This window comes from Centrocercus urophasianus, unplaced genomic scaffold, assembly GCF_019232065.1.
Source record: "Centrocercus urophasianus isolate 14NV4802_14NV808 unplaced genomic scaffold, USGS_Curo_1.0 seq_29, whole genome shotgun sequence".
Lineage (NCBI taxonomy): Eukaryota > Metazoa > Chordata > Aves > Galliformes > Phasianidae > Centrocercus > Centrocercus urophasianus.
Genome location: NW_024884855.1, coordinates 4,821,444 through 4,836,329, shown reverse-complemented (window position 1 = coordinate 4,836,329; position 14,886 = coordinate 4,821,444). Strand labels below are relative to the sequence as shown.

Here is a 14,886-nt window from a genome sequence, read left to right as displayed (position 1 = left end):
TTCTTGTACCACTTTTATTTGTTGTTTTTTTTTTTCCCTTTTTTTTATAAAAAGGGATTTTAGTGGGGTTAATTTTTAAAGCTATTTTTTTTTTTTTTTTTTTTTTTTTTTTTTTTTCAGCTGGGTGGAGCATTGCATGCAAAGAATTACAGTGTGTGGAGTAGTTTTCTGCACTAAGATGTGTGGCACCAGTTACCAGCTTGTCTGTTAGCAGGATTCTTCAGCTGTTGTGATACAGGCCTGTGCTAGCTGTGTTAGCTGCTTCTGTCCTTGCTATACCTCCAGTCATTCCAGAAGGCAGCTGGGTGCAAATTAAAAGTGTTATAGCACTCAGGGGGTTTTTATGTTGTATGTGTTTCTTTGCTGTTTGTCTGAAGACTCTGTGTGCATCTGTAGATGTAGCCTGTTAGGGATAGTTGTGCACAGAGCCGTGTCTGCACACATCAGAGCTTTAAGTAAGGAGGCTGAGGAGATCAGGATTATTAGCCTGGGTTGCCCCAAGGCTTTGGAGTCTGTAGAAATGAATGTCATCTAGTTGATCTTGCAAGCAGACTGGGACACCAGGGTGGTGTTAGTCCTGGATCTGATTGGTTTGAGCATGAAAGCTCATAGCATTGTTCTCTTTAATCTTTGATTGCTGAGAAGGAATTAAAGCGCACCGAAAACTCATTCCTATAGATCAGCATTTTGGCTAAATGCTACCTTCAAGGCTTAGGTTAGTCTCAGCACTTCTTAGGATCACGTTTGTCTTGTTTACACTCATGCAAGGAAGGAAAGGCTTTGCAAGAACAAAGCAGAGCGTGTACCTGCGTTGCACACATCTGCCAGTCACAAGGCTGGGCTTTGCTGGTGTAAGCACTTCTTGTACTAATGTAATTGAAGTGGAGTAATTACATTAATATTAGTTCCTTTAATGAAAGCGATGCTTTGGATAAAGGTGTAAATTAACTGCAGAGCTGGGAGCACGTTTATTATGTTAATTTTCACCAATGCTGTATTTTGGAGAACCAAGTAGCTAATCCTTCTTCCTTTTTAATTAACAGCGATGTGCTCTACCCTAAAGACACTTCCAGTCCACATAGTGGAGTCCCTGCAGAAGTGCTTTGTAGAGGGAGAGACTTTGTTGTAAGTACAAAAGAGTTTGTTGTTTCTAAAGGAAAATATTGTTGAAGCTTGTCTGAGAGCCATGGCATTTGTTTGGACTTGGTTTCACATCCACCACTACTGCAGTAAGATGTTTGCTCCAGAGAAATTATTTGCGCTGTAACCCTGGTGGTGGTGTTAAAAGTCTGGCATGGGAGTGTTTGTGTGGACTGACACTGTGGCTGTCTGGTAAGTTCAGATTGCTGGTCATTAACAGTAGGTGGTATTCATCTCTTTGTAATAGAACTTGTAGAGCTGCTATCACATAACCTGCATGGTGCAGGGCTGGCAGCGAAGCCAGGACTGGATAATGAAGTGCTTGTTTCTCCAGATACGTTTCCGTGGGCTCAGGACTGCAAGGTCTCAGGAGGGCAGTGTGGTTAAGCCTTCTGCTCCCGGAGCATGCACTGCTGATCTTTAAAAAGGATTTTATTCCCCTGAGCTGCTAATCAGTGAAAGGACTTTGTTCCTAAGCACCTGCTGTGAGTGGTAGCTGCGTATGGAAGTTGTAATGAGTACAGGTCTCATAAACAAGCACATAACCACAGAAGGGAGGAACAACTTTGTTTCGTGTTTGTTTTTGCTAACCACGGAAAGAATTAAGTTCCTGAGTGCTTCCTAAGTTCATACCCAGTTTATGGCTTCCACCCCATTGAAAAGAAATCAGTGAGTGCATTGCTTTCATGTTTTCCAGTTAGACCTAAGAGTTCCCCTTATTTGCAAAGTCTGTTCATGAGATGTAGCGCTGAATAGGAGCATACCGTGCAAGAGACCTTACGGATGTGGCAGCACTAGCATAAGATAAAATGGTGGTGATTGAAGCTGACTTGTTACTGTGTCTTGATGTCTGCCCAAGACACTGCCATACGGAGCTCTGCAATCAGATGTGACCCGGTGACAGTAGGCTTTAGGACCCAGCAGATTATGTGACACGTCATGTGTCAACTTCTAGGGACCAGAAATAATTATGCTTGCTCAAGTAAGTGCTTATGCTTAGCGACTGAAATGTAAAGATAAAGTGTTTAATAATGGAAGATATTTTACTCTTATTTTAAATACTGTAAAAGACCAGTGGCGGCTTTAATGTTCAATTGTTCTATGCTGTACTTTGAAGGAGGTAAGTAATTCTTGCCTTTTCTCAAAGCTGCTATTTTTTCATAATAATTTCAGTTTCTAGTTTAGAATGAAGTGCCTAATGAGAAATGGCTGTCTCAGAGTTGTGTGCAAGTAGAGGTGACGGATCTGTTTCCTTTAGGCAGCAGCTTCTTGTCCTTCAAAACAGAAATGCCTTGTGTTGTAAGTGTAGTGATTTTCTGAGTCTGTAGGAAGAAAGAAGCTGAGTCAGAGAGAAGGAAGTATGGAAGTATTGAAGCACAAGAGGAAATTGACAGTAATGAGATTTTTGAATTATTTGCAACACTATTAATAAACACATAGTAAGGGAGATTGTAATCAATTTAAATGGAGATGGGAAGAAATCAAAGGTCATAGTCAGACAGTAGGCTCATGTGCCCATTATCCTGCTCTCAGCAGCTGCCTCGCAGTGTGCTAGGCCTTGGGAGCTGCTTAGCAGAGCACCTGGCTTTTCCATTAACGAGAGACAAATACATGAGTGAATTGCCATCGTTGCATGACTGTAAGTGACTGTGGTGATGTGCATTGGAAAAGGCAGCAGATACTTTCTAGGAGGTTGTGATCTGCAGAAATGCAGCAGTCAGCAGCTTCTGCTGGCACTGCACCCAAAGAATTGGAAGAAGAGTTTCTTCAGGTTAGTGAACAAGTGTGCTAAAGCTGGGCATGAGGTGTGACTCCTGCAGTTCCAGCATCACCACAGTAGGGCTTTTTTGGAAGCTAAATGAGGTTTGAGAGATTCTTCAGAGCGTTTGTAGTCAAAGGTTCACCAAGGGAGACCATAAACTCTCAAAGATTCTGATACTGCACATGGCCCTTTGAGCAAGGAATAGGTCGGAAAGTGCTTTCCTGCTGTTTGTGTGAGTATCTCCGGTTTCCACATCCTTGAAAGGAGTCAAGTTCCCATTTTTCTGGTAACATCATTGGGAAGTGTTATTTCTGTGACTTCGGTAAGGCAGCTCCTAACTATGGTTAACAAGGTTTTCTCTTTTGTTTCCTTCCTAGATGTGGAAGTTCACACAGGACCGCTGGGTTGTACGAAAGGAAGTGGCGGCAGTTACAAAAGTGAGTGACTTCTTCCTAACACAGAGGTTGGTGCTAACTGTGGGCATTGTCTGCAGGTCAGTAACAGGTGCTGCTGCAAGCCTTTTCTTTCAGGTTCACAGTGTCTGCATTACTGCTGACTTGCAGTGTTGCTAACCAAGGCACATCTTCACTTTGGAACAGGTATAGATACTCTTTACAGAATTATTTCGAGCAGCTCCCACAGTTACAGTTCCACAGGACACGACTGTCCTTGCAGCTGAGCCACTGGAATGCATCTTTGTCCCCTCTTCTGTTTTGGTGGAAAGCTGAACATCCTTTGAATCAGGCTTACAAAGCACCAAAGCAGATGAGAACTCATGCAGTCCACACTGATACTCCGCTTTTGCAGAGTGCGTTACAGAAGCACAACACTTCTAATGGCATTGCAAAGCCGCCAGTATTGAATGAAAGCTGTAAAACAACTCGGGCACCTGAATATTCTGTCAGAAGGAAAAAAAATGTTTGTTTAAAAGAAAATAAAATGATAGAGCACAAATGGGTTGATGTACAGACTGGCTACTGTTGGAATTTAAGATCCAGTGCTGTTTAAAAGCCGTGCACCTGTAGGTGCAGCATGTCTGACTTGGAGCTCTAAACTAAGATGGAAGTTGTAGGACATGCTTCTCTGCGCAATAGTCTTTTCATCTCAGTTAGTAAACTCCCTTTTCTTTACAAAACATGTCATGAGCTATTTGACTCTCAACTGATTAATCACTGCTCTCTGAAGTGCTCTGCCTTTAACATTGTGTGAAAGCACTGGTGTTGCAAAGGATAAATATCTCTGACTGGCTTAGGCGTGTGTTTGTGGGAGTGCCTCATGTACACCAAATCAGCCCTGCTCGTCCTGTCGCGGAGAACAGTGTGCCCTGCTTCGTGGCTGCAGATGCCCTGTGTGGATTGACATCCATATCATTTTTCCTTTTTCTTTTAGCTTTGCCCTGAAGATGTGAAAGACTTCCTAGAGCACATGTCTGTGGCAAGAATAAACAAAGGTTGGGAGTTCATGCTCCCTTATGATGAAGACTTTGTTAAGAAGCATCCAGATATAGTTCAGAGGCAACGTATGCTGTGGATGGGCATTCAGGCCAAGTAAATGACTTGCTTTATTTTGGGGAATAAGCTAAAAGTGGAGAATGATCTAGTGTGAAGTTTCTGTGAATACTGACAGATCTATATTTGATCCATATTGCCTGTAAGGTTTACTCCTCTCAGGGGGTGTGGTTGTATGGGGATTGTGTTCATGCATCATTCAAGTCACTCCTTTTCTTTGGCTTCCTGAGGACAGCTTTGTGGAAATTAAATGTTCTGGCTGAAAGTTAAAGGTGGTGTGGCTGCAGGCAAGCATAACAGCAGAAACAGTACTGGTATGATTTCCTTTGTATTTCAGATTAGAAAAAGTCTACAATCTTGTAAAGGAACACTTGACACCAAAGAAGCAAGAGCCACAATCAGGTAAATGAAATTGTGTGGATTACCTTGAAACACATGCATCTCTGTATTTCTGGGTGATATTTTGTTGTTTCTCTCTATTTCTGAGTGTCTTGTGTCTGATATTATCCCTGTCTTGTAATTTCTTCTGCATTATTTGAGATAACTTGGTCTTTACTAACATCAGTGATGTTAGTGGTGACACAAGCTTACTGTGGCAGAGCATGGAAGGACTCCTTGGCACTGGAGACTCTATTTGATAGAGTAAAATCATCTGGATATGTTAACAACTTCCTCATTTTAAGGCATGGTGCTGTAAGCAGATGCTGAGTTGAGGACAAGGACAGAGCACGAATGATTCTTACCTCTTGGTTCTCAGGCTGACATGCATGTGGTTGAGTCATTCCCATTTCAGTTCCAAATAAAACAGGGTTGGATTTTTTATTTCCTCTGATTTGCTGGGGGGCTCTGTGGTGTGGTTGAGAGCTAAACAATTAAGGAGGAATGTATTTGCTGGGGGGCTGCAGGGAGGTGTAAAGTTGTCTCTTTGCCATTCCTCTCCACCACAGATGTCAGGAAGAATATTAAAGTAGCTGTTGTGTAATCTAAAAGGTTGTGAAAACCTGAGATTCCAGAGAGCTTTAGCTAGGCATTTGGCTCACTGCCAGACTCTGGAGCCAGCAAGGAGAATGAGCAGAACTGACAAGTGTGCATATAATTCCATTTCAATACCATGTGTTTGATCTGCTTGGAAGGATTAGGTGTTGGGTTATTCAGAGAGAATTAGTGGGCCTAATAATAAAGAAGGTAACAGCATGAGTGCTGTGTGGGCTTTTGCCTTCAATGCAGCCTTCCTTCCTACGGGATTGAGGCTGAATTTCTGTTTTGCCAACGCACACTCCCCTTTTGCCTTTGGGTTGAGGTGCAGGATTGCATGGGAAAGGATTCCCTTCTGCCCCTTTCTACCCAGCACTGAGTAATAATACTTAGAAGAGTTCCAGATTTCCATACTGTGCACCTCATGCACAACCCGAGCTGTTGGAGAAATGCATTGTCTTTGCTTCAGGCTCTTTGACTGGAAGACCGTCTGGCTTACAATTATCAACATGCTTAATTGTTTTATTCCTTTTTTCTTTTCTTTTATTTTTTTTTTAAGTTATAGTAGCGGGGAGAGAAGCAAAATCTAATCAGTAAGCCAGGCTTACTCCTTAAGTAGTAGTGTTGTTTCCTGGCTTTATTTCACTGTGAGCAATTCAAGCAACATTCTGCAAAACTGAGTCTTGTTTATGGTGGGATTTTATGCTACGTTTCATTTCTTACCAGGCCATCCATTGCTGGTTTCTGGGGAGCAAAGAGTCAACATGGCAAAAGCGAAAGTCAAGCAGAACTATGGGCAGCTAGAGAAGGAGTTCCAGAAGCAAAAGGCAGAACTGAAATCAAGTGACACTTCATCCAAGATAGATGTTTCTAATATCCACATTAAAGAGGAGCCTGTGAGTGACGAGGAGCCCATGGACACCTCAGTGTACGAAGGCCTGAACAACGGCATTGTCAACGGCCTCCACATGGAGGAGGACTCCACAGACTCCTTAAATGGCCACTTGCCTGGAGGCTGCAGCGATCGGGTAGCCCAAGAACTGAAGGCATTTGTGTCCTCAACGTTTAGGAAACAATTTGTGCTCACCTTGAGTGAGCTTAAACGGTTGTTTAACCTTCATTTAGCCAGTCTGCCTCCAGGACACATATTGTTCAGTGGCATTTCAGACAAAATGTTACAGGACATGGTGTTAGACATTGGCTGCAAACAGATTTTGGTGCCTGTAAGTATTTTTTTCCTTTTGCCACAGTCTGGGTGGGAGGTAGGGGGGCAGTTAAATATCAGAGCTGCGAAATGTTTGCACCTTGGGCTGGACTGGAGGAACACTTGTGTTCTGTTGAAGCTGCTGAAGGCTTGTCTGCCTTCCTGCTTCTGGCTGGCCCTGTGCTCTGCTTTCTGCCCTTACGGTGTGCTCATAGTTGTCCTTGGGGCTCCTTTTCCACCTCTGGGCTGTTGGGCTGCAGGGACTCATTGTGTCTGCTCGCTCCTGTTTCAGTGACTTACCCTGGGGGAGTCCCATCAGCTTGCTTTGCAGTGTACAGCTTTTTGCAGGAATGCTGCTGGGATAAAGATGATGGCTGCTGCCTGGAACTGGTGGGGCACACCCAGCAGAGCTCTCTGGGAAGCAGCAAACCATATCTGCAGAGTTCTGTGGGTCACTCCTGCTGGGCTGATCACAGGTGTCTTCACTTGTCTTTATAGAAATTGTATGTGTGAATGTGTGAGTCAGAGCCAGCAGATTGCTTAGGAAAGAAAAGGGATTTTGACGTCATGGAAAGTAGCCTGAAAGGAAAATAATTTCACAAGACATCTGGTAGTGCTGATTGGTTTGCAACCAGCAGGAGTTTGGGAGTCAGGTGTTGTTAGAGAGAGAGGCAAAGAAACATATGAGCTGCTTGGGAGAGAAGAGAGCAGGCAGGCTGGGGAGAGCCTGGAGCACAGGAGGTACAGCAGCCCTCACGCCTTAGCTGGGCTTCAGGGAGGCATAAGTAACATGTTCAGTGGTGTGCAAAGTACTTCCTGTGGCACCTGGTGCTGAGTGACAGATGTGAGATGCCACACAGGAGGCCATTGCTTTTTGTGCTTTTTGCTTTCTTTCCTGACAGCTTCCAGCTGCCTGGGCAATGCTTACCTGGAGCTGCTGCTTAGTGCTGGAAAGACTCTCATTGTATGTGGTATAGGATATGCACTTGCCATGCTGGTGGTAAACAGCTGAAGTCACTGCTGTTGTATTAACTGAGTCTGGGACTTGTTTGCTGGAGTCTGCTGTATGTTTGAGTTCTGCTGATCTAGAACTTCTTGCAGAATTTGATATCTTCTGCAACAGCCTGCATAAGCCTGTCAGAAATGTAAGTCAGCTCCCAGGCCTCTGCATCATGCTGTGGGCCAGCTGTGCCTTTTTTGTGAGCTCATATACTTCGCTTTCTCTCATTGTTTTCCTGGACAATTTTATTTGAACCCGGTGAGGCTGCCTGAGCTCCTTGGAAGCCTGGAGGGATGTTTTGCCTGAGATTTCGTAGTTACTCATTAGTTTTCTGTAATTGAAACTGCTTTGGTGATAAAAATCAATGATCTGAGGTAATTAAAGTGATGTTCTATGGGGGGTGAAGACACTCTTGGCTTTCACGTTGCCCTGTTACAGAAAATGTGTTGCTGAAAACAGCAGTGGAAACCGTACTGGTGGAATGTAGGATTTATAAAGCCGAACAGCTGCATCTGGGGTAGCAGATAAATGGTGCTCATGGGGCCTCAGAAGGTGCTTCAGCTGTGAACAGGGGCTGCCTGCAGGGTGCTGTGCTTTGCTTGTGCTTTGTAGCAGTGACAGCAGTGAGCAGGGTGCCTGGCAGTTTGCAGGGTGATGCGAATGCAGGGAGGCTCTCTGTGCTCTCCCAAATAACACTGTGTTGGTTCGGAAGCAGTTCCTTCTCTGAAAGCCAGCAGTGCAGCTGTGCTCAGCATGTGGCCGAGGCAGCAGCAAGTGCTCAGGTCTGCCCCACGCAAACCGGAGCTCTGCTCCTGCAGCCCTCTGTTGCCTGTCCTGCTGCAACTTGTCAGGAGGGAGGCTGATGCTATGGTGTTATCTGTGCTGAATGAAAGCACAGGAAAGTGTTCCTGTGTGTAGCATGTCCTCACGAGAAGAGGAGCATATTGGGTGTCGCTAGCCCAACAAATCTGAATCCTGGCTCTAAAGCAGGTGCACAGCCCTGATATATATCAGGAGTTTGTACCAAGGTGGAACTGGAGCTGCTGATTCCAGCAGGCAGCTCCTGCTCGACACAGCGCTTCCCTTTGCCACAAGATCAGAGGCAGCCCCTGAAAGAAAGGGCTGAGCTCTCCCTTTGCAGTGCAGTCCTTCTGTGTAGTGCAGAAGGCTGGGAAAAAAGGTGGGGGGGTGTACTGCAGTGAGGAACTGCAGCAATCAGACAGGCCTGTTGGCTTTGTGTGGGGATTGATTGAGGTTGGCAGGTCAGTGGTTAGCAAGGAATGAATGGTTGGTGACTGACAGGAAGGCACACATCAGGAGCGGGAAGTATCCAGCATTACTTGCTAGTCATTGCTCCAGGGGAAAGCATTAAGGCAAATGGACATCATTTTATTTTTGTAGGAGTTTGGAACAGTTACATTCCTTCCAGCTCGCAGAGGCACAAGGTCTCTGTCTCAGAAAATACAAATGGTGTTCCTCTAGCATGGATCTTGGTAGGAGCAAAAACCACTTCAGTTTGGGAGCCTGAAATGTGCTGGTGTTTGGTTTGCTCTCCATCAGTGTTCATTCTCCAGGAGTCCCGTGGGCTGCTCCAGGGATCACACGCACAGCAGCAGCACAGTGCTGGTCAGTCATGCTGCCTTGGATTTAGCAGAACAAATTCGGTTAGAATCCAAATATCTAAAACTTGCCAGTGGAGACTTCAAAATCTCCAGAAAAGCCTGCAGTCATCTTCATGCTTAATTGAATTCTGCTTTGGGAAGTCTGGAGACACAAGCTGCTGGCAGGAACAATCCATACATCGTGTCGTGAGATACTGTCCACAGTCCACACCCTGAGATTATCGTGGCACTTGGTGGTTGTCCTCCCTTCCTCCAAGTCCCCATAGAGTGTCACAGGATCCCCTCGTACAGCTCTGACGTGGTTGGTGCTGTGCCCATGGCGCTGCTTGCCATCACTCCAGTGTGACCAGAAGCATCACTAAATGCTGTTGGACATGCCATGTGTGCATCAGGCTGCCAGAGAACTGGTCCTATTCCCCAGGCAGTATTTACCCCTCACTCAGGGTCTGAGTGCTGTAGCATCACCCAGAAGAGCACGTTTGGTGGGGTTTGTGTTTCTCTGCCTGCACAGGGGCTGTTGCATAGTCCTGTTCCATAGCCCTGAGCGTGGGGTGGGAGAGAAGCACTTCTCATTAAGTGGCCACAACATTTTGATTCAATAATAGGTGTCAGGGGATACCATATCATAGAGTCATTAAGTAGAACTCATTAAATAGATAGTTATTTTTAACAGGCTCTTGTTCTCAGTTTCCTCCACAGACTGCTGCTTCACCAGATGAGCTAAAGGTTTATGCACTTTGGGAAGCCGGTGACATTTATGATCAGGTAAAGACAAAAATAAGTGACAGTCCCAAATACATTGTTAGTGAGGATTTGGCCTTGCTTCACTTTGTTTCTGGAAGCAGTACAGCCATTTTTCACTGTTCCCTAAGGAAGATTCCAGGTTTCAGCACCAGCCAGCTTCAGGCTGAGAGAAAGCTCTCAGACCGTAGGATGGCTGTCACCACATCAGGACTAGGTGGTGTGAACAGAAAGTGAGACATTGGTAACTAACTCAGTGGGGTGTAAATGCTATCAATTGTATGAAGAGAAAAGATTCTGCCGTGCAGGTCTTAGGGTGCGATCCAGTCAAATCATTCTTCTTTTTTTGCTAATGGTAATGCAGTGGTAGTGCAGTGTTAACCAGTGGTTATATGATGATGGGACCTGGTGTGTCTGTTTATATTTAGCACAGGAAATGATTACAGCATATGTGAACATCTCTTGAGTTTTATTTGTATCACTGTAAGTGAAGTGGAAGGAAAGGCAGCCTAGAGAATGTAGATGGGCAATGTAAGTGCTCTGTCCGTGACCTAAATAAATGTTTATAGGAAAGTCTCGAGCATTGTTCTAGAGAATAAGCAGCATCCGAGCTCCTGGCTGAAGCAGACCACCTGAGCTGCCTGGGAAATGTGAGAGAAATATGTCACTGCCCCTTCTTTAGTATGGTTTGTCCCTGTGGAGGTGCCTGGGGTCACAGGATGGGGCAGATGTGCTCATGAGGTGTGGAGAGATCCCTGCAAGCTGCAAGATAATGGGAGGACACCTCATGAGAGCAGGTTGAAAGGGGACAGTTTCAGAGTTATGAAGCAAGAATACTCTAATGCAGCTCAGTGAATGTTTTGAACAGACTAATGCACGTATAGATTTTTTTATAGCAAGCTAAAAGTAATTGTTTTTGTATTAATGATTTTATTCTAAAGCATCGCCAAGTTTTGCTTGAAATTTTTTCGAAAAATTATCGAGTGCGCAGAAATGTCATTCAGAATCAGCTGAGTCAAGACCTCAACAAGCAGGAGGTGGATAGAGTGCTAAAGGTAAGTTTCTGCTCAGTTGGGGTTTTGGTTCAATTTTTAACATTCTGGTTTAACTGAAGGACCATTTATTGCCTTGAGTTGACAAGTGATCGTGATCATAGAACAGTTGCTGTGGGAAAACAGGCACGGCTTGTTTTTCAGCCTGTTTTCTTTAAAGTAATCCTCGTCTCATTCTACCTTGTTTCTCTCCAAAAAGCAGTGATTTTGACTCCCCTGTTATTTGGTGTTATTGCAGCAAATCTTTGTTCTTCATCTTGGATCAGAAGGGAGTAGAGCACAGTAAATGTCACACTTCAGAGTTATTTTTAAATAATATGGAGTTTATTAAGGCAGTGGGAGCGTTCTGAGTTTGCTGAGCTGCCTGCTGTTTTGTGCTGAAGAACAGGTGCCACGTGTTCAGAAGGAAATGCATTATATTCTATAGTAGAACTTAAAGCAGTGTAGTGAGCAAAACCGCAACTAAAACAAGCATAGAGTCTTATTTAGCACATCCCATAGTGAATTTTTGAATCCTTTCATCTCTGTCTTTGAACATGAACCATTTACTTTCTAAGCAAGTTTAAGGTATGAAGTAGCAACCATGCAGGTTGTGATTGACAGAGGAGAAAGCTGCCAGCTCATGTAGCACTGCAGTCACTGTTGCTGGGCCTTTGCTCACCATCACCCACTTCAATGAGACAAGTGCTTAAGTACTTTATTACTCTGGGATCTGTAAGCAGAGTAATAACCTACTTGAAAAATTACACATCTGTTGCAGTGACAGTAAGCAAACTGGTCTTGCTTGAATGAACCTGGGCTTAGTATTAAAATAAGCTGAGACGTTTCTGCCTGCTATGCAGCGTTTGGTTTGTCTTGCCTGAGCTGGGAGGTTTGTCAGGCTCAAATCGCAGCTCTCTGGGGATGTCTAGATAATGTACTGGCATTCATTTGCACATTGTTGTTGATGTTTAATAAATGAATTATTTCTGGGGAGCAAAGAATCGTTGTTCCTGGCAAACCAGGTCCTGCTTTTGTAAAATCTAAGTCACTGCACAGTCAGCCTTGTGTTGTGTCAGACTTTGTCTTGAATGTATTTGTCACAGAAGCACGTGAAACGCAGAAGCATGTTTCTGAAGTAAATGTTGAAAGTATGATTTAATGAAGTAGGAGGATTAACTGGTTTCTTTAAATCGTAAGAGATTTGATTCCACTTTGAACGAAATAGCATTTATTGACTCTTATTTCCCCATCTGCATGTGTTCCTGTCCTGTACAGAAAAGAGCAGACTGACAGGGAATATATTTTTGCATCTGCAGATCCAGAATGAAAACTCTCTTTTGAGCCTCTGCACTTAATTTCTTTGTAGGGCAGTAAGTCCCAAGAATTAAGAAGAAGTTACAGTTATTGGTACTTTTTTTTTCTTTTTAGTTCCACAGCATCAGTTCTGTAGCAATGCTTAAGCTCCTGTTGAATTACGTAAGTGGGAAGGTTGCAGCAAAAGGAGTTGTTAGGCTTAGAATTCATGAGGCTTGGTGTTCACTGAATAGAAACAAGGAACCACAAACTGAACTCCTTTGCTGTGAAGCTTGCAGCTGTGAGTGTAGCAGACACGGTCAGAATACCTGAGTACAGTTCTGAGGTTTGACCCTTCCTTGCCACAGAACGTTGCTGAATAGCTCCAGCTTGGGGCTGCCTGCATGCTTCCTCTGCTCCCTTTTGTCTGTTCACGTCTTCGGGCTGCAGTTACCCCGTAGTTCCTTTGGTTCTCACCTCTTTTCCTGTTCTAACCTGCTTCACCATTCTTCCCATCTCCTCCTCCCAGAAACCTTCCCTTTGTGTATCCTCCCTGTGCTCTCAGCCTTTCCTCTTTGTCTGCTGTGTTAAGCGTCAGGGCAGAGATAACCTGCTGCTCTGGCTCTCGTTGGCACACAGGAGGGACGTTCCGATCGCATTTAAGGTTGCAAAGCCAAATCATGGTTCCAGTGGGGCTCACCTCATAGTGTGTAATCCCTGCGGTTTGGAAATGGGGGCGGTGCTGCAGGCACTGATGGGCTCTCCCTTTCTCCCCAGGACTGCTGTGTGAGCTATGGTGGAATGTGGTATCTTAAAGGGACTGTGCAGTCTTGACGGCAGCTGTGGCGGTTTCTGTGCTTCAGATGCTCTCCTGGATGAAAGAGGAAACCTGCGGTGGGCGGCACAGACAGTAATGCTGTGGCCTCAGGAGTGCGGGGCAGGAGCTGACCTACTTTGGGGCATGTGGCATTGCAGACAGTCACTGACATCACAGCACACTCACACATATGTTTGCATGGCCGCCTGGGTGCAGCGAGCAACTGGGAAGACAACACGGGACCCTGTCTGCAGTTTGATTAATCTGGGATTTCTAATGTATTTTGCTTCTCCTTCTCTTTCCTTATAATAAAATAAAACCATATACTGACACAGACATGATGGAAAATCATGGTCTAATATTTTATTTTGTAAGTAAGTGATGCCAATAAATTAAATTTGTTTACAAACATCCCAGGTTCTGTTAAATACCTAGATGCTCAGGCATTAGTCTGAGCATTACAACAGCCCTTGCCGCCTTCCTTTACAACAAGGGTAGTGATGTTCATGGGCACATCAGGGCAGGGAGGGGGGGATACAAAATCATTGTCTTTAAACATTGTATGACATAGCAACTGTTCTCACCTGGTGTCTGTAAAATGAACTGTCTGAAAAAGTACTTACACTTGAAATAGATGTGAAACAACTACTGGATGTCTTATTGATGTGGGTTTTGGTTGATGGAGTTTTGCCTTACTGTGTGCAAAGGTAAGTGCACCATGTGCAAGGCATCCAGCTGCAGTTATCACACTTGGCAACAATGTAAAACCTCTATTTTGTGTAACTTTTTTAAAAATAAAATTTTATCTTGAAGGTCAGCTGTGGCATCCTGCTGTACTCTGCCTTGTATTTGCCCAGGAAGAAATGGAAATGATCTTTGCTCCTTTTAGAGCCCAAAGGCTTACAGAGGAAGGAAAGGTAAAGAATATTTGCAGATGTTTGAGGTAGATGGCAAACTGCCTCTTGCTGTACTTTTCTACGTGCATCACATTTTTTAGGATGGTTGTCAAGATGCAGCCTGTTGCTCAAGAAATGATAACTGAGTTGCTTCTGTTCTACGTTTGTCACTTAAGCTTCACAGCAGTGAGGTAAGGAACACCCCACTGGTGGCTTTAGAGCAGTTACTGTTCATGGGTTTTGTTTTCTGTAATTTCCATCATATGAGAAGCTCAAGTAGATACTATTAATTTCATCTACTTATGCTTAAGGGCTGTTTTTTTTAACTAAAATAAGCAGATTAAGATTGGCCTAAGAGCAGTGTGCCATACTTAGAGCATTTTGAACTTCTGTGGAAAGTACTTATTTCTAAACTGCTAAAACTCTACCTTAACTCACACACTAAGTTTATTCACTACTGTAATCAGGCAGTGTTCAAGTTCAGGCAGCTTTTGCAGCCTTTGTGCTGGGTGTCCCCATCACTGTCGCTTACCTAGCATGACCCTGTTGCTGTAGCATTGCCTACAGCTGCGCCCATAAAGCTTATCCCTGAGAAAGCCAGTCTGAGAGAGGTTATAGAACAGCAGAGCCTTGGAGGTTTTTATTACAGGGTATGTACAGTTAAGTGTTAAAGTACACTGCAGTACAGCCAGAGCTCAACAATGGCACAGGTAGTCAAAGGCAGGTTATGCTACAGAAGACTTCTGTGGAAATCTGAGAACATTCTGGATATTTTAAAGGGTAAAAAATAGATAGAAAGTGCCCTGCTAACCAACAGTATTAAACCACTGAAGATCACATATTTAACAAGAAATTCTAAAGTTGTTTCTACACAACTTCTGGTCCCATGGGTGT

At 44.2% G+C, this 14,886-nt stretch overlaps 1 protein-coding gene across 3 annotated transcripts in view; it reads left to right on the top strand.

Moving 5' to 3' along the window:
* POLR3E (RNA polymerase III subunit E) overlaps nucleotides 1–13,913 on the top strand; it is a 27,002-nt gene extending 13,089 nt beyond the window's left edge. For 2 of the 3 annotated variants that reach the window (XM_042827721.1, XM_042827723.1), the window contains 8 exons: nucleotides 1,044–1,125; nucleotides 3,280–3,339; nucleotides 4,292–4,449; nucleotides 4,748–4,812; nucleotides 6,112–6,608; nucleotides 9,899–9,976; nucleotides 10,894–11,007; nucleotides 13,057–13,913. In XM_042827721.1, coding sequence (XP_042683655.1) covers nucleotides 1,044–1,125; nucleotides 3,280–3,339; nucleotides 4,292–4,449; nucleotides 4,748–4,812; nucleotides 6,112–6,608; nucleotides 9,899–9,976; nucleotides 10,894–11,007; nucleotides 13,057–13,113 — 1,111 coding nt within the window. In that variant the 3' untranslated portion in view covers nucleotides 13,114–13,913. Of the gene's footprint in view, nucleotides 1–1,043; nucleotides 1,126–3,279; nucleotides 3,340–4,291; nucleotides 4,450–4,747; nucleotides 4,813–6,111; nucleotides 6,609–9,884; nucleotides 9,977–10,893; nucleotides 11,008–13,056 lie in introns of those variants that run through there. The other variant, XM_042827722.1, reaches the window with a different exon arrangement.
* Nucleotides 13,914–14,886: the final 973 nt, after the last annotated feature.